The sequence below is a fragment of the Tyto alba genome, unplaced genomic scaffold (genome assembly GCF_018691265.1).
Source record: "Tyto alba isolate M040663 unplaced genomic scaffold, T.alba_DEE_v4.0 Super-Scaffold_42, whole genome shotgun sequence".
Taxonomy (NCBI): Eukaryota; Metazoa; Chordata; class Aves; order Strigiformes; family Tytonidae; genus Tyto; species Tyto alba.
In genome coordinates this window covers 4,118,211-4,141,877 of record NW_024881318.1, presented here as the reverse complement: position 1 = coordinate 4,141,877, position 23,667 = coordinate 4,118,211, and the positions used below count along the sequence as shown (strand labels likewise).

The 23,667-nt window shown below is 48.4% G+C and overlaps 1 protein-coding gene across 9 annotated transcripts in view; it reads right to left on the bottom strand.

The window, feature by feature from the left end:
* TCF4 (transcription factor 4) overlaps nucleotides 1–23,667 on the bottom strand; it is a 235,246-nt gene that overhangs the window by 35,819 nt on the left and 175,760 nt on the right. For all 9 annotated transcript variants that reach the window (XM_042804610.1, XM_042804608.1, XM_042804605.1 and 6 more), the window contains 3 exons: nucleotides 5,830–5,935; nucleotides 3,703–3,836; nucleotides 357–489 (listed from right to left, as the gene is read on the bottom strand). In XM_042804610.1, the coding sequence (XP_042660544.1) occupies nucleotides 357–489; nucleotides 3,703–3,836; nucleotides 5,830–5,935 (373 nt within the window). The remainder of the gene's footprint in view (nucleotides 1–356; nucleotides 490–3,702; nucleotides 3,837–5,829; nucleotides 5,936–23,667) is intronic.

Below are 23,667 nucleotides of genomic sequence, written 5' to 3'. Positions count from 1 at the left end.
CGATTAAATCCCTAACGACGGTAAAATCGAACCTTCAAAACCAGCGGGGCCAGGCACTTAGCTGCTGCCGTGCCTTCCACGCGCGCTCTGAAGCCAAAGGGCTTTGCTGTCATTGGGTTTAAATCACAAAAAGAAGGAGTTGTGATAAAATGCATGGGGGAAAGGAGGTGAAGGTCAACTACGATGCACCGATTTCCAGAAAATTCTTGCCCTCTCTCTGCACCTACCGAACTAAGCAGCTAATCCTTCCTCATCTTGGGATAGGCCATCAAATTTCAGGACTTTGGTGCACCGAAGCAGGGGAGGGCAAGGGGGAGAGCCCCGGGCGGTAGCCGCGGCGCCCGACCTCAACTCACCCATGATACTGTCCGTCCCGTTGGCAGGGGGTGTGCAAGAGGACGCGCTGTAATGATTCGTGCCACTGCGGTGGAAGGTGGACATCGGAGGAAGACTGGAATTGATGTCTGCTGAGGAGTGTGATGGGTAGCTCTGTGGCAAAACGGATTCAAAAAAAAAAAAGAAAAAAAAAAAATTGGAAAAAGAAATCATTTCGGTATCGAGATCACGGAAGGCAGCTGGCTGATCATATTGGGCCGGTCCCAAGTGCTGTCATACTTCACCCAACTGAGAAAAGCAGAATGTTACCCCAAGACTAAGCAGGGAGTGTATTTTTCTACCCTAACTTGACATCTTCTGGAGGAGACACAGCATAAACCTCTCTGATATGGCTAAATAGCCACGGTGGACATTCCGCAACTGATGGTGGCACCACAGAGATGTAATAAGAAGAAATTAAGAAAGAAAAGTCAGGCGAGGTATCAAGCAAACCTTTTTGACAGGGACAGCTATTGGCTGGAGGAGAAGCCTTCCAAAAAAAGCGGTAGGAACCCCCCAGACTCCTTTTGCCATTCAAGCCGAGATCTGACTCCAAGACCTCCAAGATCGAAGCCAAGATCTGACTACAACACGGCTGGTGTTACAAAACCCACTTTAAGGACACACACACCGGCACGCCGGGTAATCAACCGGATCCCTTTTCCCTCACACTGCAGCGCCTCTGCGTGACAGATGATCAAGTTCTCCAAAAAAGCTTGGGACAAACGTCCGGGCAGCCAGGAGAAGACTTCGGTCGCTACAGGGCCGCATCAACCAAACCTTCCTTTCTGTGACACGACACGGCTGCGGTCAAATGTTTTGCTGAATTCCAGTTCCAATAAACCTGGCTTCCATGAGGGCTCTTCGTCGCTGTCGAATAGTCTTTTCTTCATCGGTGGAAGAGCCCGGGTGCAGCCAGGTCCTGGAACACGCACCACTGCCCCCAGCTCCTCCTCGAGGTTTTGGAGACTCCGCTACAAAGCCTCCTGAGAAACATGGGTAGCTGGAGACGCAGGGCAGTACCTGGCCCAAGATCAAGGCATTAAGCGTTGATCATCTCCGTGCCCTCTGCCTCCTGAGGTCATTCAGAGTGAGCTGGCTGAAAAACCTCCTTCCCTTCCTTTGTACTATTTAATCACTTTTACAGGATTTCTTGTAATGAAGTGCCAAGTAACTGAATACTGTAAAGTTATCTCCAAGAATGTAAACAACATAGCCCCAAACTATTTTTCTTATCCATGGAAAAACTACCATCAACTCGGACTGAGGTCTGAATAATGTTTTTAGGCTTTGACTCATTATAAGCCACTCCAGGACTTCAGCCCCAAACCAGCACAGAATTGCTCGTCTGACGGAGAAACGAGCAGATTGCTGAGGTCAAGGTCTGAATGTCAGTGACTGCATCTCCCCTGGCTGGTCCATGACACGTAGAGAAGCGCTGGGCTGGGATTTTCTCATTTCTCAGGGGGGAGACATCCAACCACGACTGCCAAAGGTTTTAGGAAAACCATGGGATCTGAACTGAGCTCTCTGCATTCAATGCATCTACTTAGAAAATCACCGATATGCCTGAGAAAATAAAAATAATAAACAACAGCTTTTCTTCCTTTTGCTATATTCATTTTCCCTACAGGGCACGGAGAAGTTAAGGGCGTTTGCAGGGAACCGAACTGAAATCGCTCAAACTTTCCTCGACAAGCTGACCACAAACTGCTCATCTCTCACTGATGCTCCAGCAGAAATTATGCGGAGAGTATTTAAAGTATCACTGCCTCCCTTCTGTCCCTGTGTTGCCTAAAATACAGAAAGCTCTGCCAGTCCAGATACACATAATAAATGATTAATATGAGCATCGTCAGCACTGAGCACCTGTAACTTGGACTGGTAGCAGTGGTCCTCACTGTCTCTGGAATTTAGGAGAAATGTAATTATAGCTACGGAGAAAAAACATTTTGAGGAGTTTAGGTGGGACATCCCCACCCATCTTGACATCGTAGAAATATTTGAGCTCTTCATAAAAACCCCTACACGTTACAAACCCAAGAAAGGCAGAATCGAGGTAAAGTTAAATGCAAACATGCTTGAGGACTTGCCCCATGAAGGCGCCTCTCTTCTGAGCTGATACCATGAAAAGCCACCTAACTCTGACGAATGACTACCAGTGTAAGTTATGCTCCATTTTTATTATACGTGCTTGTCACTTCAGAGCCACGTTAAGTTTACTTAGTGCCTTAATTCTGCATTTTATAAGGACATGATTAAGCAGTTTTTGAGGCAATTTCTTTTGCTTTTGACTTCCTATTAATTTTACACAGCAGCGTGCTAACCTCGTTAAATGTGAGACTTTAAAGATTTGTTTCGCAAATTACTCTTCGGTTTGCAAGAGTGAGTTTTAATTCTTCTTATTCCCCAAAAGATGGTCCTGCAAGACTTTACAGCAACAGGCTCTTTCCTGCCTTAAAACCACTACTCTTAATTACTCTTCCTTTATAATGGTCCTCGAGAATGAAAAGTATAGGCACAGAACAGAAAAACATTACTTGCAGTGTGTTTCACACTTTTTGAGAAAAATTACTTCGCTTTAGCTGTCCGTTCAATTTCTTTACATCTTAGTTCCAAACAAAACCAAACCAAAAAACGGAATTGATGGAACCCAGTGTTATTTCTACATAATCAATTCAGCTGTGATAGGAGGAGAATATACCCTAAGCTGTACTCAGATCCGATTTAATTCCAATTTTATTCTGTTCTAATACAATAGATGGAATCGGTCCCGGCAACTTCCTCCTGCTAAGGATCAGGATGTACTGGTGAAAAGAGGAAAACCTCCCTTTTTTTAAAGCACAAAATCGATCCTAGGTAGTTATCTAGAAACTCTGACCAGCAATGGGCACCGACTGCCAGAAACGATCAGCACCGAAAAGCACCGGTGGGCGCTGGAGGCCCCAAGCCGAGCAGAGGGCACGAACATGGGCCCAAATCCTTCTTGTTTGGTTGGTTGTTTTTTTTTTTTTTTTTTTTTTTTTTCTTTCCCTTTTCCCCTTCTTTTCACTGCCCGAGGAGAGGTTCTGTGCGGAGGCGGTGACCTCCAGCCGGACAGGTACCGCTCAGGGGGGGTGAAGCTGCGGCAGGACTCCAGCCTCCCGGCGCCACGGGCTTCCCCTGAATAAAATCCTTTGGGCAACGTTTTTCTGAGAGGTTTCAAGCCGGGTTTGGGCAACGCACTGCAGAGAACGTTGGACTGGCAACCACTCAAGGCCGTGGATGCGACGTGTGTGTGTGTGTGTCCCCCAAAAAACCCGCCGTGCCCCCTCCCCTGCGCCTTACCAAGCGATCGTGCGGGTGCAGGCTGCAGTAGCTGCTGGACTGGGGGATGTGAGAAGAGTTGCCCAGCATGCCCCCGTAGCCAGGCTGGTTCATCCCGCTGGAGGAGCTCCACGGGTCGCTGCTGTGATGGCCATCTGTAACGAGAGGAGGGAACCGCCGTCGGTGCCGGAGCCCGCAGGACCGAGGGCCCAACCACCCCGGTTCCCGGGGTTCTTGCAGCCAGGGCCTAAAACCCTGTTACTTTAATAAAACTGAAGCTGAACTGAGCAACGGTGACCACTCGTGTCACCCTGCGATGCTTCATTACGGTCGCATCACCTGGAAGTTTCCTGCTGCTTCACTCCCGCTCTGGTATCACAAACTCAAGTACGTCAACTCCTTTACAACAAATTTCATCAGAGACAAAAGTCTGAACATTGAAGCGACACCCACTGAAGCCCACAGAACGAGGACGGGCTCTAGGGAAGCCTCAACCTGCTAAATGATTAGATAATTCCTGCATTCTTAACGTCTCCACATCCAGAAAGTTCTCCAAGTTGCTTTGTTGTTGCTTTTATTTTGCTTGTTTAAAAAGAGAGCAGCACCACTCACACGGTTTCTCCTTTCAGGGATTTCACAGCTTGTGTCCCGGTACCTCCTAAGCACAGAATTCATCCTTCAGGCCAGCTCACTGCTGAGGTGCAACGTGCACTGAAGGCTATAAAAAGGGCTCCCCAAATTTTACCAAGTGAAACAGTTGGTTGCAGATTTTGCATTTAACCAGACATGCTGAAATAGAATCATCATAATGCAGTGAAATGGATTTTCTCCTGGAAGAATGCCAACGTGCTAACAAAAAAAAAAAAAGAAGAAAAAACCCCAAAAAGTAACTCTGCTGTAATGATCAGCAGACCTGAAAGACAGGCACGTGGGCTGGAGAAGTTGTCGGCTTCTTCAAACTACAGGAGTTGGCCTAATAAAAAACGGTGATGTCTCACTTACAGCCCTGCCTTGTTTATACACTTCAGACACCCTGGCAGCAGCAGCGCTTCTAGCATCACCTTCCCATGGCTGTCTGAACAGTCATTTAACTCCGATTTACGTCTTCGATACGAATCTGCGAGAAGGTAACGGCCAAGCGCTACAAAGGGTAAATACCTGATAGCACTAGAAGCCTACGAATCCTCAGCTTTGTAAGTCCGTAGGAGTTTTGCAGCAGGTTGCTCTTGGGGTGGTATTTATTTGTATTTTAAGCCTCCGGAAAGGCTCCGGGGGCAGGTCCCCCACCCCAGGAGGTGACCAGCAGGGCCAGTGCTTTGACCACTGGTCTCTTCCCTCCCACCAGGACTCTCTGGAGCTGGGGGGGGGGGGGGACACACACCAGCAGGACCCAGGGCAGGAGGGTCCAGCCAGCTCATCCTCCTCGTCAATACTTTAGCCAGGTAGTCCTGCTGAATTAAACCGATTTACTTCCCCTTTCCTTAGCCTAAAGCAGAGCATATGTGCAAGTGTTTAAAAGCGAATCATTTTGCCCTGAACGGGGCAAAAAGATGCGTATACCCTAATGGTGCGCGGATCTTTCCAAACTCTAGGAATTTTCTTTAGTAAGTTACACCAAATTTCAATGCCCTCGCAGGTAATGGTTGCGAGAAATGCAACAAGGTAGCAGTGAATACATGACAACTGTTAACCCATCCTCAAGCGAGAGAAACGGCTTCATTTTAAAAAGGCTGCTCTAATTGCGTAGGCACGCAAACAGACCCACTTGTAGCACTGTACACTTCACATCAGGCAAAATCTTTCTCGTTAACATAAACCACCAATCCACAAAGCACTTGCACGAATTTGTGTGCGTTTAGTAGACACACAATACACAGACACGCGCACACACACGCTGGAAAAAAAAAGGGCTTCAAGAACCTCAGATGGTAAGAAGCTGGCGAGTTATTCATTACGCTGCTTCACTGCAGGATCAAAACAAGATGTTCAGAGGCATAATGGTCAAACGAAGACGTAGAGGATTTCATTTTAATGGTAATGCCACAGACCACGAGATGATAGTCCAGCGTGTCTCGACTACATATAAACTAAAATACAAACCCAGGAAATGTATGCAAACTAGATTGCCTTTTGAAAGCAGCGCCTTACCTTGCATGAAGAAGGAGCTAGGAAAAGTGCTGGCTGCTGGTTTTGAGGATGGATAACCTGGTGAATCCCTATTGTAGTCGGCAGTGCTTGCTGACGGGGCATAAACCTAAGGGAAAAAAGACTAATTTAGTATGCCTTTAGCAGGAAGCAGGAAAGAAATATTGAGTTTTTACCTTGCTCGGTATAAATCTGTTCACAACACCACATAATTCTTCTCTCACAACACAAAAACCTCAGTATATGTGTGACTGGAAAATAAATTTTAAGCTTCAAAAGAAACTCCAGCCTGACATTTCCCAGCTTTAAACAAGGATATTTGCAAGGTATTTGTCAAACTATGCATTTCTGTAAATAAAATGAACAAACAGATGTACATATGTTCTTCCTAGAGCATTACAGAGCTTAAAATAAACAAGAACTTGAAACAATGCTGATTTTCTCAGATGAATGCCTACGGACTTTACCCACTTAAGAACAAAACTGAAAGCACTGCAAAGAAGTCAAAAACTTTATTTCCCAAACTAAAAAAAAAAAAAAAAAAAAAAGAAATTTAGAAAACCAGCATTACGAAGAACCCTGAAAATTACAAACATATCTTGTGATATTAAATTCCCATGGATCACGCTCTTTCCAGAGAAGCTTGAAAGGACTATTAAAAACCTGGATCTACACAAGACCACCAACACAGCATGTGTACGCATCGGGGGGAAAAAACTCCTCCTTTCTTAGGACTTATTATATTTGTCTGTGCAATAAACTTAGTGTGTGTGCCAAAACACTCATTTACTTATATTTGTTTACTAATACACCAGAGCTTTCTGCAACTTGCCTTTCAGAAAATATCTGTTGTATTTCTTGCTGTAGTTTAGTTCAACCAGGGAAGCATTTAAAAACAAAACAAACAACCCCCTTCCCCCCCCCCAAATCTCCCCCAAACCAGTCCAGGGTGATCAGCGGAATTTATTATTTACAGCGCAGTTTATTCCCTCTGCCTCTGTGCTTGCTCTGTTCCGCCGCGCTTTGTTTCTGCGCTGGAGGTGCCTCTCTCCAGATGGTCAGGAAGACTGAAGCACTGTCATCTCCTTGATGAAAATGGATACCTTCCTGCCTCCATTTTGAAGCAGGCAGCAGATCACAAAATTGGCAGAGCGCCTGCTCCGGCGTTCGCAGGTCACAGCGAACGGGAAGAAAAAAAATCCACCAGCGCAACCCGGCCGCCGGCGGGGCTGGGAAAAACACCCCGGCCCTCCTCCGTCAGCGTCCCCCGGCCAGGGCAGGGCGAGCAAAGGGCTTTTCTCATCACAAAAACCCCCCAAAACCCGCCAGCCGAACCCCAAAATCCGGAAGGCCGAGGGGCTGCGGGGTGCTGAGTATCTTCCCCAGGGCGGCACAGCAGCTCTTCTGGCTTCGTAAAGCTCCGCGTCACCCACCCAGGCAGGGCCACCGGTGGCTGGGACAAGCCCAACACGAGAAATCGAAGCAAAAACCTTGAGCCCCAGGGAAATTCTGGAGACTGTTTGGACGGGTCAAACGCGAGGCGAGGGCGGCTCTGCGCCCGAGGGCCCGCGCCGCCATCCCTGCCGACCGCCATGACAGGGCGAGCGTAGGAGGGAAGTTTTCCTCCTCCTCTCTCCGCATTTATTAAAGGTGCAAAGGTTTAGCCAAATCCAGGCGCCTGCCTGCAGCGAGGGATTGGGTAGGGGTGTGTGTGTGTGTGTGTGTGTCCCAGGATCGGTCCCCGGCACCCATGGGTGAGGGCAGGCACAAACTGCGACAGCCCAAAGCGTCACCCTCCAACAGTGGCACCTCCAGCGCCGCTGTTTTCAGACCAGCCCTCCCTTTGGGGTGTGGAGTTGGGGTGGGCCGTTGGTGCTGGCATCGATTTGGGGCTGGGGGAGGGGGGGGGGAAGTCCCCCTTGATCTCTGCGGCATGCCGTGATTCAGCTAAGGGAGGGGAGACACGGGCTTTCCGAAAATCCCCCCGAGAGGTGGGATGGAGGGAAGCGTCGGTCGGCCCAAACCCTCAAACCCCCGCCGGTGGCTAAAAGCCTGCACGGCGGTTATCAGGGCGCAAGCCCACGGCAATCGAGGAGGCTTTCACCAACGATACCCGAATGTCAGATTTAAGGCTGAGAGATGGAGAGGTAGGGGAGGGAAAGAAAAAAAAAAAAAAAAAAAAAAGGGCTCTTGAATACACCCAGTGCCCAGAGGAAGACCCTCAGCGTGTCCCGGCCTGGAAAATGATGAGGGGAAACCCCTTCTGTGTCCCCTGCCAGCGCGCCGGCCGTTTTAGGACTGCCACCTCTCCCTCCCCAGCCCAGGACACCCACCTCACCCCACACAGCCCCACTGCTCCCCCACCGATATACACCGGTCGCATCCCAACGCCTGCTTCTTCCCCCATTTCCTCCAGCCTAACTGCTTTCAGGCCCGACTCGGGCTCAACAAAAACGAGGCCTGGAAAGGGCCCCCCCTCCCGCCGACGGCAATTTGGCTTTGCACCTCAGCTTTGTGCCGTACCTGCGGCGCCTGAGTTACAAAGCTCCAACAGCTCCCCGCGCGCACCGCGAAGGAAACGAGCGCGTATTTTACGCCAATTTACGCCCCGATTTCGGCGGTTGCTTCGCTTGGTTGGCAAACCGAACCGTAAAGCTGTGGGGGCTCAAGTCTCCGAGGCGGGTGCCCTGAGCTGTGACTGCCCGCCCCGCCGCCGGCGGGTAGGAAAAACGCCGTAGAAATAACCAAAAGCGGGACAGCCAACATTATAATGAATTTACAGAAAACCACGGCGGCGGTTGAGGCTGCGGCACTGGCTGAGGGGGGGGGCCCATGGGCCTCACCAGCCTGCAGCCCCCCCGTTAGCAAGAGGAAGGCGGCAATTCAACCCGAAGCAAACGCCCTTGGGGATCTTTCTGGTTTTATTTTTACCGTTCTTAGTGGATAGATAAAGATGCCGAAAGAAGGTTTTGGCCCCGTGCTCCTGGGCACGCAGGTCAGCGGAGGGCGAGCAGGGAGGGAAAGCGAAGCAAAGCAGGAGGAGGAGCGGGGAAGGGTGGACGGAGGCTGTTGGTCATGAAGTGACGGGAGTGAGAGCCAAAATAAATGCCAGCTTACAAAATGTCATGCAACTGGGTGTAACTCTTCCTCACTCAAGACTTGATTTATTCTTCTGTCGGGATTACAGCTGAATTTTCACACAGTGAAAGCCACTGGGCTGAAGCAAATTAACTTATTTTGCTGTGACAGGCTCAGTTATAGGAAGAAGTGGAGGATGTATAAGGTAGCTTTTTTTTAAAAAAAAATCATGTATTTCCTGAAGAAGCGTCACTCTTTCAACATAAATATTCATTATTTTCCAATTTTTATCACAGTGGGATTCTCATGTTATCACGACCTTAGCTAAGAGCATGCATGGAAAACCCTCTCATGTTAAAATGTGCAGAAGTCTCCAGATTTGTTTCCCTCTGTATCATCGGGACTGCAGGATTTTCAACAGACGATAAAGAGAGCGTAGGAGATGATTAACTGGGTGAACAATACTCTGACTGGCCCCGGTCTTTTTGTCATTCTTCCACAAAGCAGCGTTTTAAAAAAGCAAGAAGTGCATTACTTAATCGCGTTAATAATCTGTCCAAAAATGTTTGCCAGATAATTTTATGAAGATGGAATTGCCCTGATAACCCCACTGAAGCAGAGACATAAATTATCATGAGTAAGTGTTGATAAAGAAAACAACCCAATAACTTGATCCAGAATAGTGAAAGTATATCAGGTGAAATTTATGACACTGGTAAAAATGGCAATATGCTGTCTCCAAAAAGGCAAAAGAGTAAACCGCAGATGTGTACAAGTGACTTTCTGATTTGACAGAAAAATATATTATAGATTTAAAGATGTTAATATTCTTAAAAGAGAGCCTGAATTTAGAAAATCACTATGACTCATGCTGGGAGGTTTGAAGAGATGATGAATAATGATCTGGGAAAAACACGCCATTCTGTAATATGACATGATGAAAAAATTATCACATTGTTGCCGGTTTTGGGCGCCTGCCTGCAAGTTCCAAACACCTTTCCTTCTTCAATCCTTCCGGAAAGCTCGCTGTCCTGGGAACACGTTTCCAATATCTTTTGGTTTTCAATGTTCAGGAGAGCTGGTTTGCAGAGCTGCCGGTGCGGCAAGCGTCGGCCCAACGCCTCCGGCCACGCCGAGCCGAGCACCTCGGGATGCCGTGCTCAAGCCTTGGGCACCCAGTTGACCAAAAAAAAGGGCAAACGGCCTTGAAAGCACCTAGTAATGAGTCATAATATTTGCTATTGAGCTCGCCAAGTACCGGGAGATGCCTCCAGCCATCGCGCCGCCCCACCGCGGTCCCTCGCTGGGGGTGGGTGGGGGCAGCCGGCTGCAGGTGTTTGGAACCCCCAGCCCGCGCACGGAGATGGGAGAGATTTTCTTTTCCCCTTCCGTCTTGGCTCTTCCCCTCAATTCCCTTCGCCTCTCAGGCACTGGTTGTACCGTTGCCAGAAGATTTCCAATTTCCCCTCCAAGTTCTAAGCGCTTGCTCCATTTTCCTGCTGGCGAGATGCTCTGCGCGGGGCAGGCGGGACGGGAGGGCATCCCTGTGTCAGCGGGGCTCCCAGGACTGGCTGCTGTCGTTTGCGCTCTCAAGGATCCCAATTTTTTTTCGTCCCAACCTGGCTCGCACTCCTAGGACCGGGATTGCTGCCCAGCTAGGCTTGTTGGGTGGCTCTGCACCCCAGGAGCCCAACGGGAGACCCCAGCGTGCCGAGGGTGGCCCGGTCCCCAGCCAGAAACACTCTGACCAGCAACACGAAAAAAACCTAAATATTAAAAAATACAATCAAATCACTAGGTCTTTCCTTTACAGCCGCTCGAGGGACACGCTCAGCTGCGCTCCTCCCAGCTCTGCCATCACACCAGCAACTGCTCTGCCAGGCTGGATTTCCCCAGCTTTCAGTTGCAAAAAAAAAAAAAAAAAAAGAATTCAAAAATAATAATTCTGTACTTTAATATGCATAAGGAGCAGACAAACACACACAGACACACACACACACACAGCCCCCGCCGCCTTTTCTGTGGGCTGACCTGCTCCAGGTTTTCAGCAGAAGGGCACTTTTTAACCCGCAGGTCCCTAATTTCGGCCACATGTTGCCGCGGGTGAGCGGAGGGGGGAGAGGAAGAGGAGCGGGGGCGCGGGGGGTGCTGATGAAAAGCGCAGCCTCCGCCAGCGAAGCGCATTACCAGCCCGGGCTGGAAAGGGGCCGGAAGGAAAACCCACCCACCTCACCCTGCGTTTATTCTATCAACCTGCAATTGCGGCAATCCAAACCAGATGTCGGCTCTTCCAGATCTTTCTCCCAGGACAAACACGCGAAAAGGCCTCGGGCCTGGCGTTGCCATCAAATGGTAATTGAGACCATATGAAGCCCCAGCGCGGAAAAAAACACATGCGAACCAGCCCCTCCTCGCCGGCCCCGGGAGAGGTATGAAATTGCAGGTCCCGCTGAGCCGTTAAGTGCACGGTGCACCGTGAAAAACAAGTGTACGTCGCCAGGGTAAACCACCTGTACGGCAGCCAGGGCGGCAGGGGCTGCCCGGGGGTTAATCAGGAAGGTTGGTTAGCGCCGCGGAAAAGAAGCGCAGGTGCGAGACCGATCGCATCCCCCCCCCTTCCTCCTCCTCCTCCTCCTCCTCCTCCTCCTCCTCCTCCTCCTCCTCGCCTCTCGTAACCGCGTCCTTTCGTTGAGGCCGGCGCGCACCGAAAGCCCTGACTGCGGGCTGCAGGGTTAGTCCCGCGATTATCTCCTCTCCTGCTGCTCACATTTATTAAAAAAAAAAAAAAAAAAAAACCAACCAAAAAAAACCCTACACAAATTTCATGCAGGATTGGCCCAACGTCTGCAAAACATCCCAGTTCCCTCCCGCTGCAGCGCCGGCCGAGCACGCCCCTACCCCGGGGTTTCCTCTCAGCCGCGCAAATGCCATCGAGTGGGAACTTGCAAAGCCTGACGTCGTCGACTCAAAAGCCACTACAAAGTGCCAGCTTTACAAACCACAGCTCGTTTTGAGGTGGAAACGCTGAAATCTGGACCAAACCACCTATTTGCTGCGCGCTGGTTGTTCCGCTCCTACCAAGAATCACTGCTCGCACAAAGAGTTGCCCCACGCTCAGCATACCCTCAACATTAGCTGCCTGGGTTTTTTTTGTATTTTGGGGGGTTTTTTTGGTGGTTTGGTTTTTTTTTTTTTTTTGCCTTATCCCACCCTATATGATCCTCTAAGTCTGCAGATCCCGTTCAGTTAAAATGTCTTCCAGATGGGACTGCATCTCGTGAACGCCCAAAGTTAAAAAGGGGTCAACTAAATTAGAGGGAAATAAATAAATAAATAAATAAATAAATAAATTACAACATTATGTCATCCCCGTGCAGTAACACACACTCTAAAAAAGCAACAATCACATAAATAGACTTGGGAGATTTTCTATTCAGACTCTTGATTTCTTTCTGCCCTTTGTCTTTATCGCGCAGCTGTCCCGGATCATTATGGAGCAAACGCCGTCGCCCCGGCCGGGTCGGGAACCACAGGTGGATTTTTCTGGGATCCTGGACAACCAGGAGGCAGAACCCACCGAACGGTCCCGTCAAAGCCCAACTGTTTCCAACAGGCATCAGGGAAAGAAAAGGAAGAGCGCGAGGAGCGAGAAAAGGAGAGCACCGAAGGGTGGTTAAGAAGAGACTGGGAAAGGGAGGCGAAAAAGCAGAACGAAAAGTAAGAGCCAAATCCACGGAGAGGGACATTTAACACCTAAGTAGCACTGGACCTTAGTGATGGGAACAGCGGAAAGATCTCAACGTTTTGAAGAGTAGATTACAGAAGGGACAACCAGCGGCAAGACCCGAGGTGGGCAGAACCAAAGAGCAGCATCAGCCGCAAAACCTTTGTCACAGCTGGGTGACACGCAGCCGGGCACGGCGTCGCCACCCGAGGTTTGGTGTTGGGTTTTGTTGGTTTGTTTTTTTTTTTTTTTTTGGAATAAGCTACCAGGTCACAAGGATGTGAGAGCATGGGAGGATCAGCTTCCCCCCAGGTGCCGGGGATGGGAGAACTGGCGACCTGCCCTGAGAGAACTCTGGGTTTCAGCACGCCGCCGGTGGTGCCACCCCGAGCCTCGCCGGCATGACGGAAAACGCCTGGAAGACGCAACAGAGGCTGCGGAGAAACGAGGAAAGAGAAAATGATAGATTTTGGAGACGCCGACTCCACGAAAGCCCGTGAGGAGCTGGGGACTCAAGAGCGGAGGGCAAGAGTTGGCTGCCTTACCTGATTTGGGTAACCCAACCTGCAACCCTCCCGGTGAGCGCCGGCTCGATCGGCCTCGCTGCGGAGGGGCTCAGGGAAGGAACCCCGAGGATGAAGAGGGCAACGGAGAGGAGCAGGAGAAGTGTCCAGGAGGAGAAGCGGAAGAGCAAAATCGGGAGAGAGTGGGTAGGAAGAAAGGACAAAGAATCAGGGGTGTGACGGGAGAGATGGGACAAAATTAAAAAAAAATTAAGCCAACATCCTGCAGTTACCAGGATTCCAACAGTTGCAGATGCTCGGCGAGGCAGAACCAGACCTCCACAAAGCAATAAAGAGGGAGCAGAGGAAAAAGAGGGGGGAAACAGAAATAAAAGTGATGATGAAAAGAACAAAGGTGCCACTTGGCCGAGTTCCAGGGGCAGTTTCCATACGTGAATTCTTATTCACGTTTCACGTGGGATAGCTTGGTTTTAAGCATTTATTTTTTGAGTAAAGGAGTTCCCAGAAGAGATGGAGAAAAGGACTATTTCATGCATTTTCCTTCTTTTCAGGATCTGCTTTCTAACTTCCTTTTCTCTACTGCATTTACTCAGAACCATTTTGTGTTGGGTTTATTTTTTTTTTGTTTTTTTTTTTTTTTTTTTTTTATATAATTTTCTACGCTCTGTTTCCAAATACATGCAGAGACAGGGAATGCATCAGACATCTGCCCATGCTTTGCTCTCAAATCTCTCTGCAAGAAAAGAGCCTTAATTTTGCCGTCTTCCAATGTTCCTGGTCATTATCAAGTAATCTAAAGCATAGATAATCGCTAATTAGATCTTATTTGTTTGCCTAAAGTCCCGCCAGAGGCGCCCAAGGGTGGTGGGTTGTAGGCCTGAAGGGGGACCCTCCCTGTGGGCGTCCATCGGCAGAGGACATCGGGGCTGTCCTCTTGAGCAGCGGGGAAAGACGGGGGGGGACCCAAGTGAGAGCAGGATGAACTGGGCACACTGGGAGGAACTGGGACAACCCGAAGGAAACTGCTTCGCCCGAGAGCCCTAGGGATGGCAATACCTCCGTGTAGGACTAGGGTTGCTGGAACATCCTCAGGATATGGGCTGTAAACTCCTCTATTAGGGGCTGGGATGCCAAGGCACCCGCTGTCCCGGCTCCAGCCCGTCGTTGCAGAGAGGTGGGTGCATCCCCCTGCACATCCCCTCCACTCCCCAAAACAACCCGGGATTTCAGCCAGCGCTCTCCGGGAACTGGGGCAACTCCGGGATGACTGGATGCTCGACCAACTCAAGTGGAAAGGAAGCTTGTAGGGACGAGTGAGAAAGGAGCCCAGAGCGGATGCTGCTTCCCTGCCGTTTGCTTTTGAGGAAGAGGTGGGTCCTGAGCCCAGCCCAGCGCCTCCGACCCGTCTCGGGTACCGAAGCACGAGCCGTGCCCTCTGCGGCAACGGCTTCATCTCCGGCCACGGCGGGAAGTGGGGTGACAGGCGTTTCAGGTGCCAAGACACAATAAAAACAATGAGGAAAGAAAATGTTTGCTTTTTATGTCAGCAGAGATGTCAGTACCCATTAATAAATCTATCTGCTAAATCTACTCTTATTCATGTGGGACATCACCAAGTTAAAGTAAAATAAATTATCTTTAATTAAATGGAATTGTCGTCTTCCTCCTGCTATCATCCCCAATTATTACATCCTAATCAGCCCTTTTGGGAGAAGGCATGAGGGAAGGCTGAAAGGCACATTTACTATAAACAATTTCTCTCTCTGTCAAGAGATGGAAATTTTATTTTAATTATTGTTTAGGACGATGATTTTCACCCAGTTTCTGATGAAAGGGATTAAAAGTTGAAAATGCCATCATTCAAAGAAAGAAAGAAATCTGTTCATGTCATCGCCGCAGAGCAATTTCCTCCTAGTCCCTCCTCCAATTAAAGCCCAGAGCAAGGCAGAAGCAGTTAGAAAATATGCAAGTCATTTGTTTAAACTTCTCGATTAGGATTTCCAGCGGGAGATTTCCGTTAGGAAATATTTTCTGCTCGGAAAGACGAGGTAAATGCATTAGGTTGGAGGAGAGGGATGTTTGGAGACCAGCTCCCACCCAGCTGCGAGCGAGCACCGGACCGGGCTACGAAGATTTACGCTCTGCCCAAGTCCACGCAGCAGCACGAGGCTTAAATGAATGCAGCAGAAGTTTGAACCTCTTGAACTTCATTTCTGGGGAATGACTTGCACTCGAAAAGCAGCCTGCGTGATGGGGCCAGGGGGCCCTTTTGAGCAAAGTCGATTAATACCGAGAGGCTGGGGGGGGGGACTGCGTGAATCTGCAGGGTTTCGACGTGCCCCCCCCCCCGGGAAATTCAGAAAGGTTGACACGCAGCTTTGGGCTCGGCCGAGCCTGACTCAAACTCAAAACTCCGTCACGCGAAGATGGGCGGGTTCAAATCGGAAAGAACAAAAAAAAAAATAAATTAAAGAAATAAATAAATAAAAAAAAAACCCAACCAAAAACCACCGCTCTACAGCTCCACTGGTTCACAGCCCGAGCTGCACACAGCTGTATTGGAGAAGTTTAGTTTGCTAGTGTTTAAAAAGCACTTTGAATGAAGGGTACTCTCGGGGTCTGATTTTCAAACACGCTCCGAGTTGTGTTTTCCCCATTACCATGACTGCATGTAAATGAAGCACTTGTGCCCGCGACTCCGCCGCTCCGTAATCCTTTGTACGCAGCCGGGGCTGTGCAATCACCGTTAATTGTGCACACAAATTAGGCACACAAAACAGCCCCGGCGCAGCCTGCCCAACCGAGGCTTCGAAGCGTGAATAGTGTCACATCCCCCGGCCCACCGAAAGCTGGGGGGGGGGGGGGGGGGGCCCCGCGATTCAAACCGCTGGGCTCCGGTTGACGCGGGACGGCCCGAGAGCCCGCGGCTGGAACCAGCAAGGGAACGGAGAGGAAAGCCCTACCCAACAACTGGAAAACTTCAGAGAGAGAAAACAAAACCCAAGCAAATCTCAAAAAAAAAAATAAAAATAAAAAAAAAAAAAAAAAATCAACCAAACCCCACAAGCAAAAATACCCCAAACAGGTTTGTTTTTTTTTTTGCTAAACACTATTACTAAGCTATTATAAAAATGTGAACACCGGAGCTTAAATAACTGCATTTGAAGGAAAGCTAGGGATAAATACATGCCTTTTGAGAATCTCAGCCTCCTTCATCTGTATTATAAAGAGACCTGGGCTGATCAAGAGCTCAACATTGTTTTAAAATCCACTTTATTCGCTGTCAGCACTTTATAGCCGCGTTCTAGCTCGATTTAGCTTTTAACAAAGCTGGGGCATTTAACGATGACTTTTCACAACGCTTTTCCCAATGACTGAGCATTTTCATCTTGGCCTTTAGTTCCAGCTTACTGCTGAAATGACTCGAGTATCCCATAAACAACAACAACCTAAGCCTAAATATGCTGAGAGGACACGTTATGACTATCATCTGAACTGTGCCCTTCTTGAGCGTAACATTCCCTTAGCAGAAACCTCCGAAGATAGCATTCTTAACCCCTCAAGCAAAATCTACCAAGGGTGCAGCAAGTCTTTTCTTCAGTTACTGCTGTTCAGCATCACCAGAAGCCAAAGCTGCGCTTCTCTAATTAAATCTAAGGCCCTGGACTGGTTTTAGAACAAGTTCCTCTCTCTCTACCAATTTTGTCTTCGCTTGCCTGTCGACTGTGGAGCCCCCAAACACGCCCTAAACAACTGCTGCCCAATTATGAAACAAGATCTATTTCGGCTAATAATGAAATTATTCACCAGAGAGGAAATCCAGATTATGACAAGAAATGGAACGAGGAGGAACCGCTGAATCCTGATTAATTAATGCAACTTTTTTTTTTTTTTTTTTTTGAAAAATGCACTTTTCAGGGTGTAGCACTGTTTTCATTTAACACTGCTTTGAATTGCCGCCTACAGAAGTTAAAAAAACAAAAAAAAAAAACAAAAAAAAAAAAAAAGGAAAAGAAAGAAACCACAGCTATACAAGCCTGCTGACTTCTTATAAAAGAACCAGTTTTAAACTTGTTTACACTACTGATTCCAAATGAATTCAAGATGGTGGCTAGTTAAAGAAAGGGAGACCATGCCAAGGATTTTGATCAAAGAACTTCAATTCAACAATGTTCAGTTTTAATTGACCACTAATTAAGCTACATTAGTCAAAGAAAAGTCTATATCACTTCTGAGTAATGAAGAAAAGAATTCTTTTAACCCTGTCCTAGCCCTCCTTCAACCAGCCTGCAGAAAAGCAGCTTCTCAAGTATCAACCTTGGAAGCGTTTCCAATATTAATAGGCCAAAAAATTGTTGAAAAGAGAGTAAAAAAAAAAAAAAGTGGCAAAGGAGGGTGAGCTTTCCCTGCTTCTGCGGGGTGAAGCTGCCTTCCCTGGGCAGAGGTGTCTTCGTAGAGAGAGGAAGAAATGAGCCAGGGGCAGAAAATCCAGAGATGTCTGAGCGCTGGGCAGAGGGAGAGCCTCCCCAGCAACAGCTCCGTACCTGCACGTGTGTCTATTTATACACCCAACCCTTCGTTTTGACAAACTACAGGAAACTCTCTAAAAAAGATCCCCCCCCCCCCCCAAAGAATCCCCCGAGCAGCTCCGGTGACCTGCGGCGGTGCCACGGTCCTTCCTCGACGTGACAAAACCCTCGACTGGCTCCTGCTTCTGGTCCCGGGGTGCCGCAGGACACCGGCGCCGAACGGAAAAAGTTTGGAGAAAGGCTGGAAGTTCACAAATAGTCCCGTTTGCTGCAGCAAACAACGCCGCGGCTCTGCAGCTCCCGAGCGTCGCAGCACTCTTGGATCCTTGCAGCGGCCTTAACTTGCAGTCTATTTTATCCTAATGATTTTTGGCAACCAACTGCTGCATTTCATCGAATAGAATTTAATGAGTACCATATCTTTTTTTAACGTTCTGCCAAACGCTCATTAAAACGCACTTGTTTTTGCAATGCAATAGTTAGCTATATGAAACCAAAATATTAATGCAAATTGGCATTTCTAAGTTTAAAGCGGTATTTGCATAACAGGAACCAAACAGGGTGCAAGCTGAAAGAGAGCACACAACACAAATGCCTCTTAACACCATAATTATTGCGAGGAAAAAAAAAACCCGATGGTTTGCGCACACCATCACGAGCTCCGGGATGAAGCATCTGCCAGTTTGCGACACTGTTATCTCCCGATGCCCGGTCTCACCGAGAGAAGAGTGCCTGAAAAGGCTCTGCACTCACTGGAGCTGATAAACAAGATAGGTAATAAAACGCAATTTTAAAAAATAGGAACGCATTTATGCAAATAGGGCTAGCCTACCTAAAAACTGCGAGGGGCTTTTGAATACGTGGCTGCCAGCGGCGGTGAAAGATTAGCTTGTTAGCGGAGAGCCAGAGGCCAAGCCAAAGGTATTCCTATTCTAATAAAGGAGTCATTAGCTGTCGTAATCAGTATCTCAAAGTAAATACAGTTATGAACCAGACTTTGGACTCTGACACAGCAGTATTTCAGAAAAAAAAAAAAAAAAATGCGTCTCTACCGCAAGTGGAAAGGAGCTACTCAGAAAACCAATTACTCCCTACCTATTAGCCAATGGGCGTCATCAGACCCAAAGACATCTCCGCTGTGGCATCAGCCCCGGAATAAATCTTTAAATCTTCCCTTGGGGTGGACGCTGCTTCGTTTAAACACGGAGGGGGGAGAGGGCAGAGCCTGGGATCTGCAGCTGTTGCAGGGGGGGCTCTGTTTGAAAAAGCAAGCTGAGCCAACGCTCTGGTTGCTTTCTTGGAAGCTGTCAGAAAGCAGTCGAGAGTTTAGCTCGTGGAGCATCTGTAAAAACTGAGCTTTACTTTACCAGGAGGTCTTGGAAAAAGGAGAAAAAAAAAAAAAAAAAAAAAAAAAAAGATGCCTACCATGAGAGCAGGGCTTAAAAGCCCTCCAGCTCTTGTTTCTGGGATGTGCTGGGCTCAGCCCCCCCAGGAGCGGGGCAGTTTCAGGATGATGCCCCAAGGACTCGCAGGGTTCAACCCCCCCTGCCCCCAGCATCTCCGGCACACGGAGCCCCCCCCCCTCCGCTCCCGTTGGGAGGGATTAAACCTTCCAACCGGTCCCAAGCAAGCACTGAATGGGGAACATTTTCCAACCTCCCCAACCCCAGAGCGCTCCCACCTGCGTGCCGGTAACTGCAAACACACCAACACGCACGTGGAAGCCTGTAGTTACACTCCCCTTTTTATTTTTTTTTTTTTATTATTATTTTTTTTTTTTTTTTTTACTTTTTTCTTTTTTTGCAAGCAAAAGTCCTGTGATCTCTTCCAGCTGGGAGTTTTCGCACGCGCAGATTTAAGCACATGAGTATTTCCAGCGAAGCCACTGCATGCGTGTACGTCCTTACAGGAATCTGGACTACATCTTAGTGGAGATTTAAAAAAAAAAAAAAAAAATCAACGACAAAAAGTTGAAGAAAATCCCTTTTTCTGCAAATGACAGCTCAACCTAAGCACCCAATACCTCATCAAATTGCACCGGGTGCCCAGGACATCGCAGATGGGACATCACGAGGTTACAAACGGTGCAAGGCTGCAGTCGCACAGGGAATATTTAAACACCCGTTAAAGGCGATTCAAAAACGCCAATGATGGAGCCAGCGGCCCAGTTGTCACCGTCCTCCCCTCTTTCTGCACGGAACTTGCTGAACTTCCCCAAAAGACTCGTTGTTAGAAAACAGTTGTGCTTTGAAAGCGTTTAGAAGCTGCTTGTAAACCAAAATAGGGAAATGCTGTGGGGCTGGGGCCAGGCACAGGCTATTCCCCCCCCCCTCCCCGGATTAAAGAATTTGTCCCACGAAACTAAAAATGCTGGGATTTCCTCTCAGATCAAACCCAGAGCTCCAGGATGCAAAAAGGATGGTTTAACACGGAGTGATTTTATTTAACAGATCTTTCTTCCCTTTCCCCGCCCCCCCCCTCCATCCCCAGCACAGTAAAAGTTGCCATGAAAAATAGTTCAGGCTATAAATAAGATGCAAAGACACTGCAAGCAAATTACCATCCTATGAGTTAAGAGCATACCGAATTCAAGTCCCTCAGTCTAGATCTTTTGAAGATCTACAACTGCAACCTCAAAACCGTGGCAGAGCTCTGCGTGCAACTTATTTCGTATGCCGACTCCCCCAGATCTGTGTGTGTGGTTCAGGCAGCGAGGGGGGGGGGGGATTATCAGAAACAGGCTTCTGCCAGAAGTGATCAGGACAGAGCTGTCTATACATGTGTAATTTTATTTTCCCCTACAAGGTGCCCTCTCTTGGCTTTGGCAGAATCCACAGCCCCTTCTTCACGAGACAGATGTGCGCTGGCACGGCGCTCGCAGAACCAGGGGAGATGTTGCTCCCCGAGAAAAAGGAGGGGGGATATTTATTTCTTTGCAAGAAGCACGCTTTTATCCTATGGTTCCTAAGGCCACGCTAAATATGAATTTTCCACAGTCACAGAGATGCTGAACAGTGGCCACCTCCACCGCCTTTCTGAGCAGAAGCAACCCACCCTTTATTACACGGGCCATGAGGGTGAGAAAGGGTGGGCTGGGGAGAAATAAAGGAGAAAAAAATAATGAAAAAAAAAAAAAAAATCCTCCCAGCAGATGGTGGCTATCGGCCACTGGGACCTGGGGCTGAACTGGGACCAGTCACCTTGCATCCAAACTCTGCCTGAAGTAGATCAGCAGGAAAGCATTGTATTGTAATGAACTGCTGAAAACAACACGTGTTTAACTTCTGAAATGGGTGACCAGTTTGTAAAATACTCTAATTTAGGAAGCCAAACAAACAAACAAAACCAAAAAAAAAAAAAAAAAAAACAAACAACCAAAAAAACCAACATCCACACCATTTGTTGTTGTTTCCCTGATAAAGAGAGCGACCGGCAAGTTTTCTCCTGGAGCTGGTTTTTATTTATGAATTACAACTCTCAAATGGCAGGAGAGAAAAAGTGATGTTATACCTGAATATAGGATGTAATAATATACCGGAATCTGGCCTGGGAGCAGCCAGGCAGCGAGGCTCCGGGCTCCCACACCCCGGCAGCCCCAGAAATTCCCCCTGCGAGGGGTCCTGGGCCCACGCGTGGGGTCCTGACCACCCCCAGCGAGCCACGCTGGGAATATCTATCCTGAAGCACCTTTTGTTTAAAACTTAAAAGTTTGCAGTCTCGTTTTCAGGTGTTAAAAGGCAAAAATAAATAAATAAATAAATAAATAAATAAAAAAATTCAGGTTTGCAGCCTGGCAGCGGTCAGAGCCTCGCAGCTCTCCCCTCCTCCCCGGTCCTGAACCCCACACGCGGCCGTGCTGCGAACGTCACGGCGGGGAAGAGGGCAGAGCCACGTTTTTTCCCCTCTCTTTGGGCAGCCAAAATTCCCAGAGGACCAGCACCAGGAGCACACGGACATCCCGTAACGGGCTCCGGGGCTGAACGGTGCTGTGCAGGGATTTACCTGCTGCAAAAGGCACAGGCAAGGTGTAAAAATACATTTGATTTACTGGTTACATCCCCCCGCCCTTTCCCTCTGCTACAGCTGAAGAGCTTTTTTTTTTTTTTTTTCCATGCTGGAAATAGTGTTAATTCTGCAAAATCTCGAGTCCAATAGCCACCGCAAGATTGAGGATGTATTTATGCAAGCGTTTTGCTGCAGAGCTGGAGGGGATGTGCGATGCAATACGTATCAGGTGTTCCGAAATCACAGGAATTCAAACCGCTCTGCAACTCCAAATGTGTAATTGTCTAAGCACCTCAACCAACCACCACTTAAAAGACATTGATAGCTTAATCATTTCTTCTTCAACTCTTACAGTCTCCCTGTTTTACACGGGGGCAGAGCACCACTGAAGAGCAGCTGAACTGGAATATTTCTTTATTCTCATTCCCAACCACCCAATTAAAAGACTGGAAGAAGCAGAGCGCGCCGTGACAAATATCTAGCGAAAAAGCAGAAAAGAAGAGCAAAAAACACGGGAAGCCCCGGGGCCACTGATGGGCTCCTGGGTCAGGAACCTGAGCAGCAATTTGGGATATTCCAGCGTGGTGGGATCCCAGAGGCTCAGGGGAAAACACACCAGCGTGTTTCCAACTTGTATGAAAGCACTTTTAGCCTTACCCAGCTGGGATTCTCGCCCAGGTGAGCGCCTTCTGCTGATCATCAGTCACATCTTTTGGAAATTACAGGCTCTCATTGTGTGTGACGGGCATTTATCCCCCACAAAAACACCTTTACCCATGATTTTATTTGCTTGCAGGAACCTCCTGCAGCAGGTATCAGAGAGCACCTCCCTCTCCCTCTACTTGTGCGCTTTTTTCTTCCTCTTTTTTTTTTTTTTTTTTTTTAACCCCCCCCCACCACCACCACCCAAGCTGCTGAAGATTTCTGAAAGCCTGTTAATCACTTGACTGCAAGAATGAGCTGCTGCAAAAAGCTAACCGATATTTCCAACACACTCGTGGGCCTTTCCACCCCTTCCATCCCTCACAAAGGGAGCAGCCCTCGCGCTGCTCCGCAGCTAACTCGGCTGTAATGGCAGGTGCAAGAATAATAATAATATGCTGGGCAATCAAACTTTTTCCCTCCGATCTGTCAGGTCTGCTTCATAATGCCGTTAGGAACGTAAACATTTCTGCAATTTCGATTTAGAAGTCAATAAAATAATGGGGTGCAGAACTCAGCCTTTTTCATTTTTTAAGACAGACATTTGATTATTTTAATCACGTCAGTGCTTAACTGAATGGGTTTAAATATGCATGTTGCATCAATTTGGGTTGGTTTATTCATTAGAAAGCCGTTGAGTAATTCAGCATTCTTCTTTTTGGGGAAAAAAAAAAAAACAAAACAATAAATTAAAAAAATAAATAAAAAAAGGGGGGGGGGGGGGGGGGGGGGCGGGCGTTGCTAAATCCACTGCACAAGACCTTTTCCTTGAGGGACGAGTTATTTGTGCGCTGTGTCTCCCGGGAGGTACGACTGCTGCTATCCTGGCTTTCAGGGCAAAAAAAAAAAGAAATCCAACGTATAGGGCTACTAACAGAATTTCCTAACGCCGATTCACCAGCTGCTGGATAAACTCCTTTAACTGCAATTCTGCGAGGCCGCTCGGTGAGCCACGAGCTATTTTTAAAGCAGGAAGCTTTGTTTTTCAGGGCGGACATCCCCTTTTGTCAGGGCCGGGGCGCGCCGACTACGGCGCGGAGCATCTCTGCCGCGGTAACGGGGACCGATGCCAGCCCCTCGGCACGGCTCAAGGGGGGGGGGGTGGCATCGCCCTTGAACTTGGGGAGCACCCCCCTCCATCTCCCCCCCCCCCACCCCTCCCCGACCCCGGGAAGGGGGGGGGGGGCTGCAGGAGAGCTCACGTCTTCTGGATCAGCTGCTTTTCATTACCCAGCGAGCAGGACGGGCTTTAAAGAACAATTTGATCTTGCGCACATGA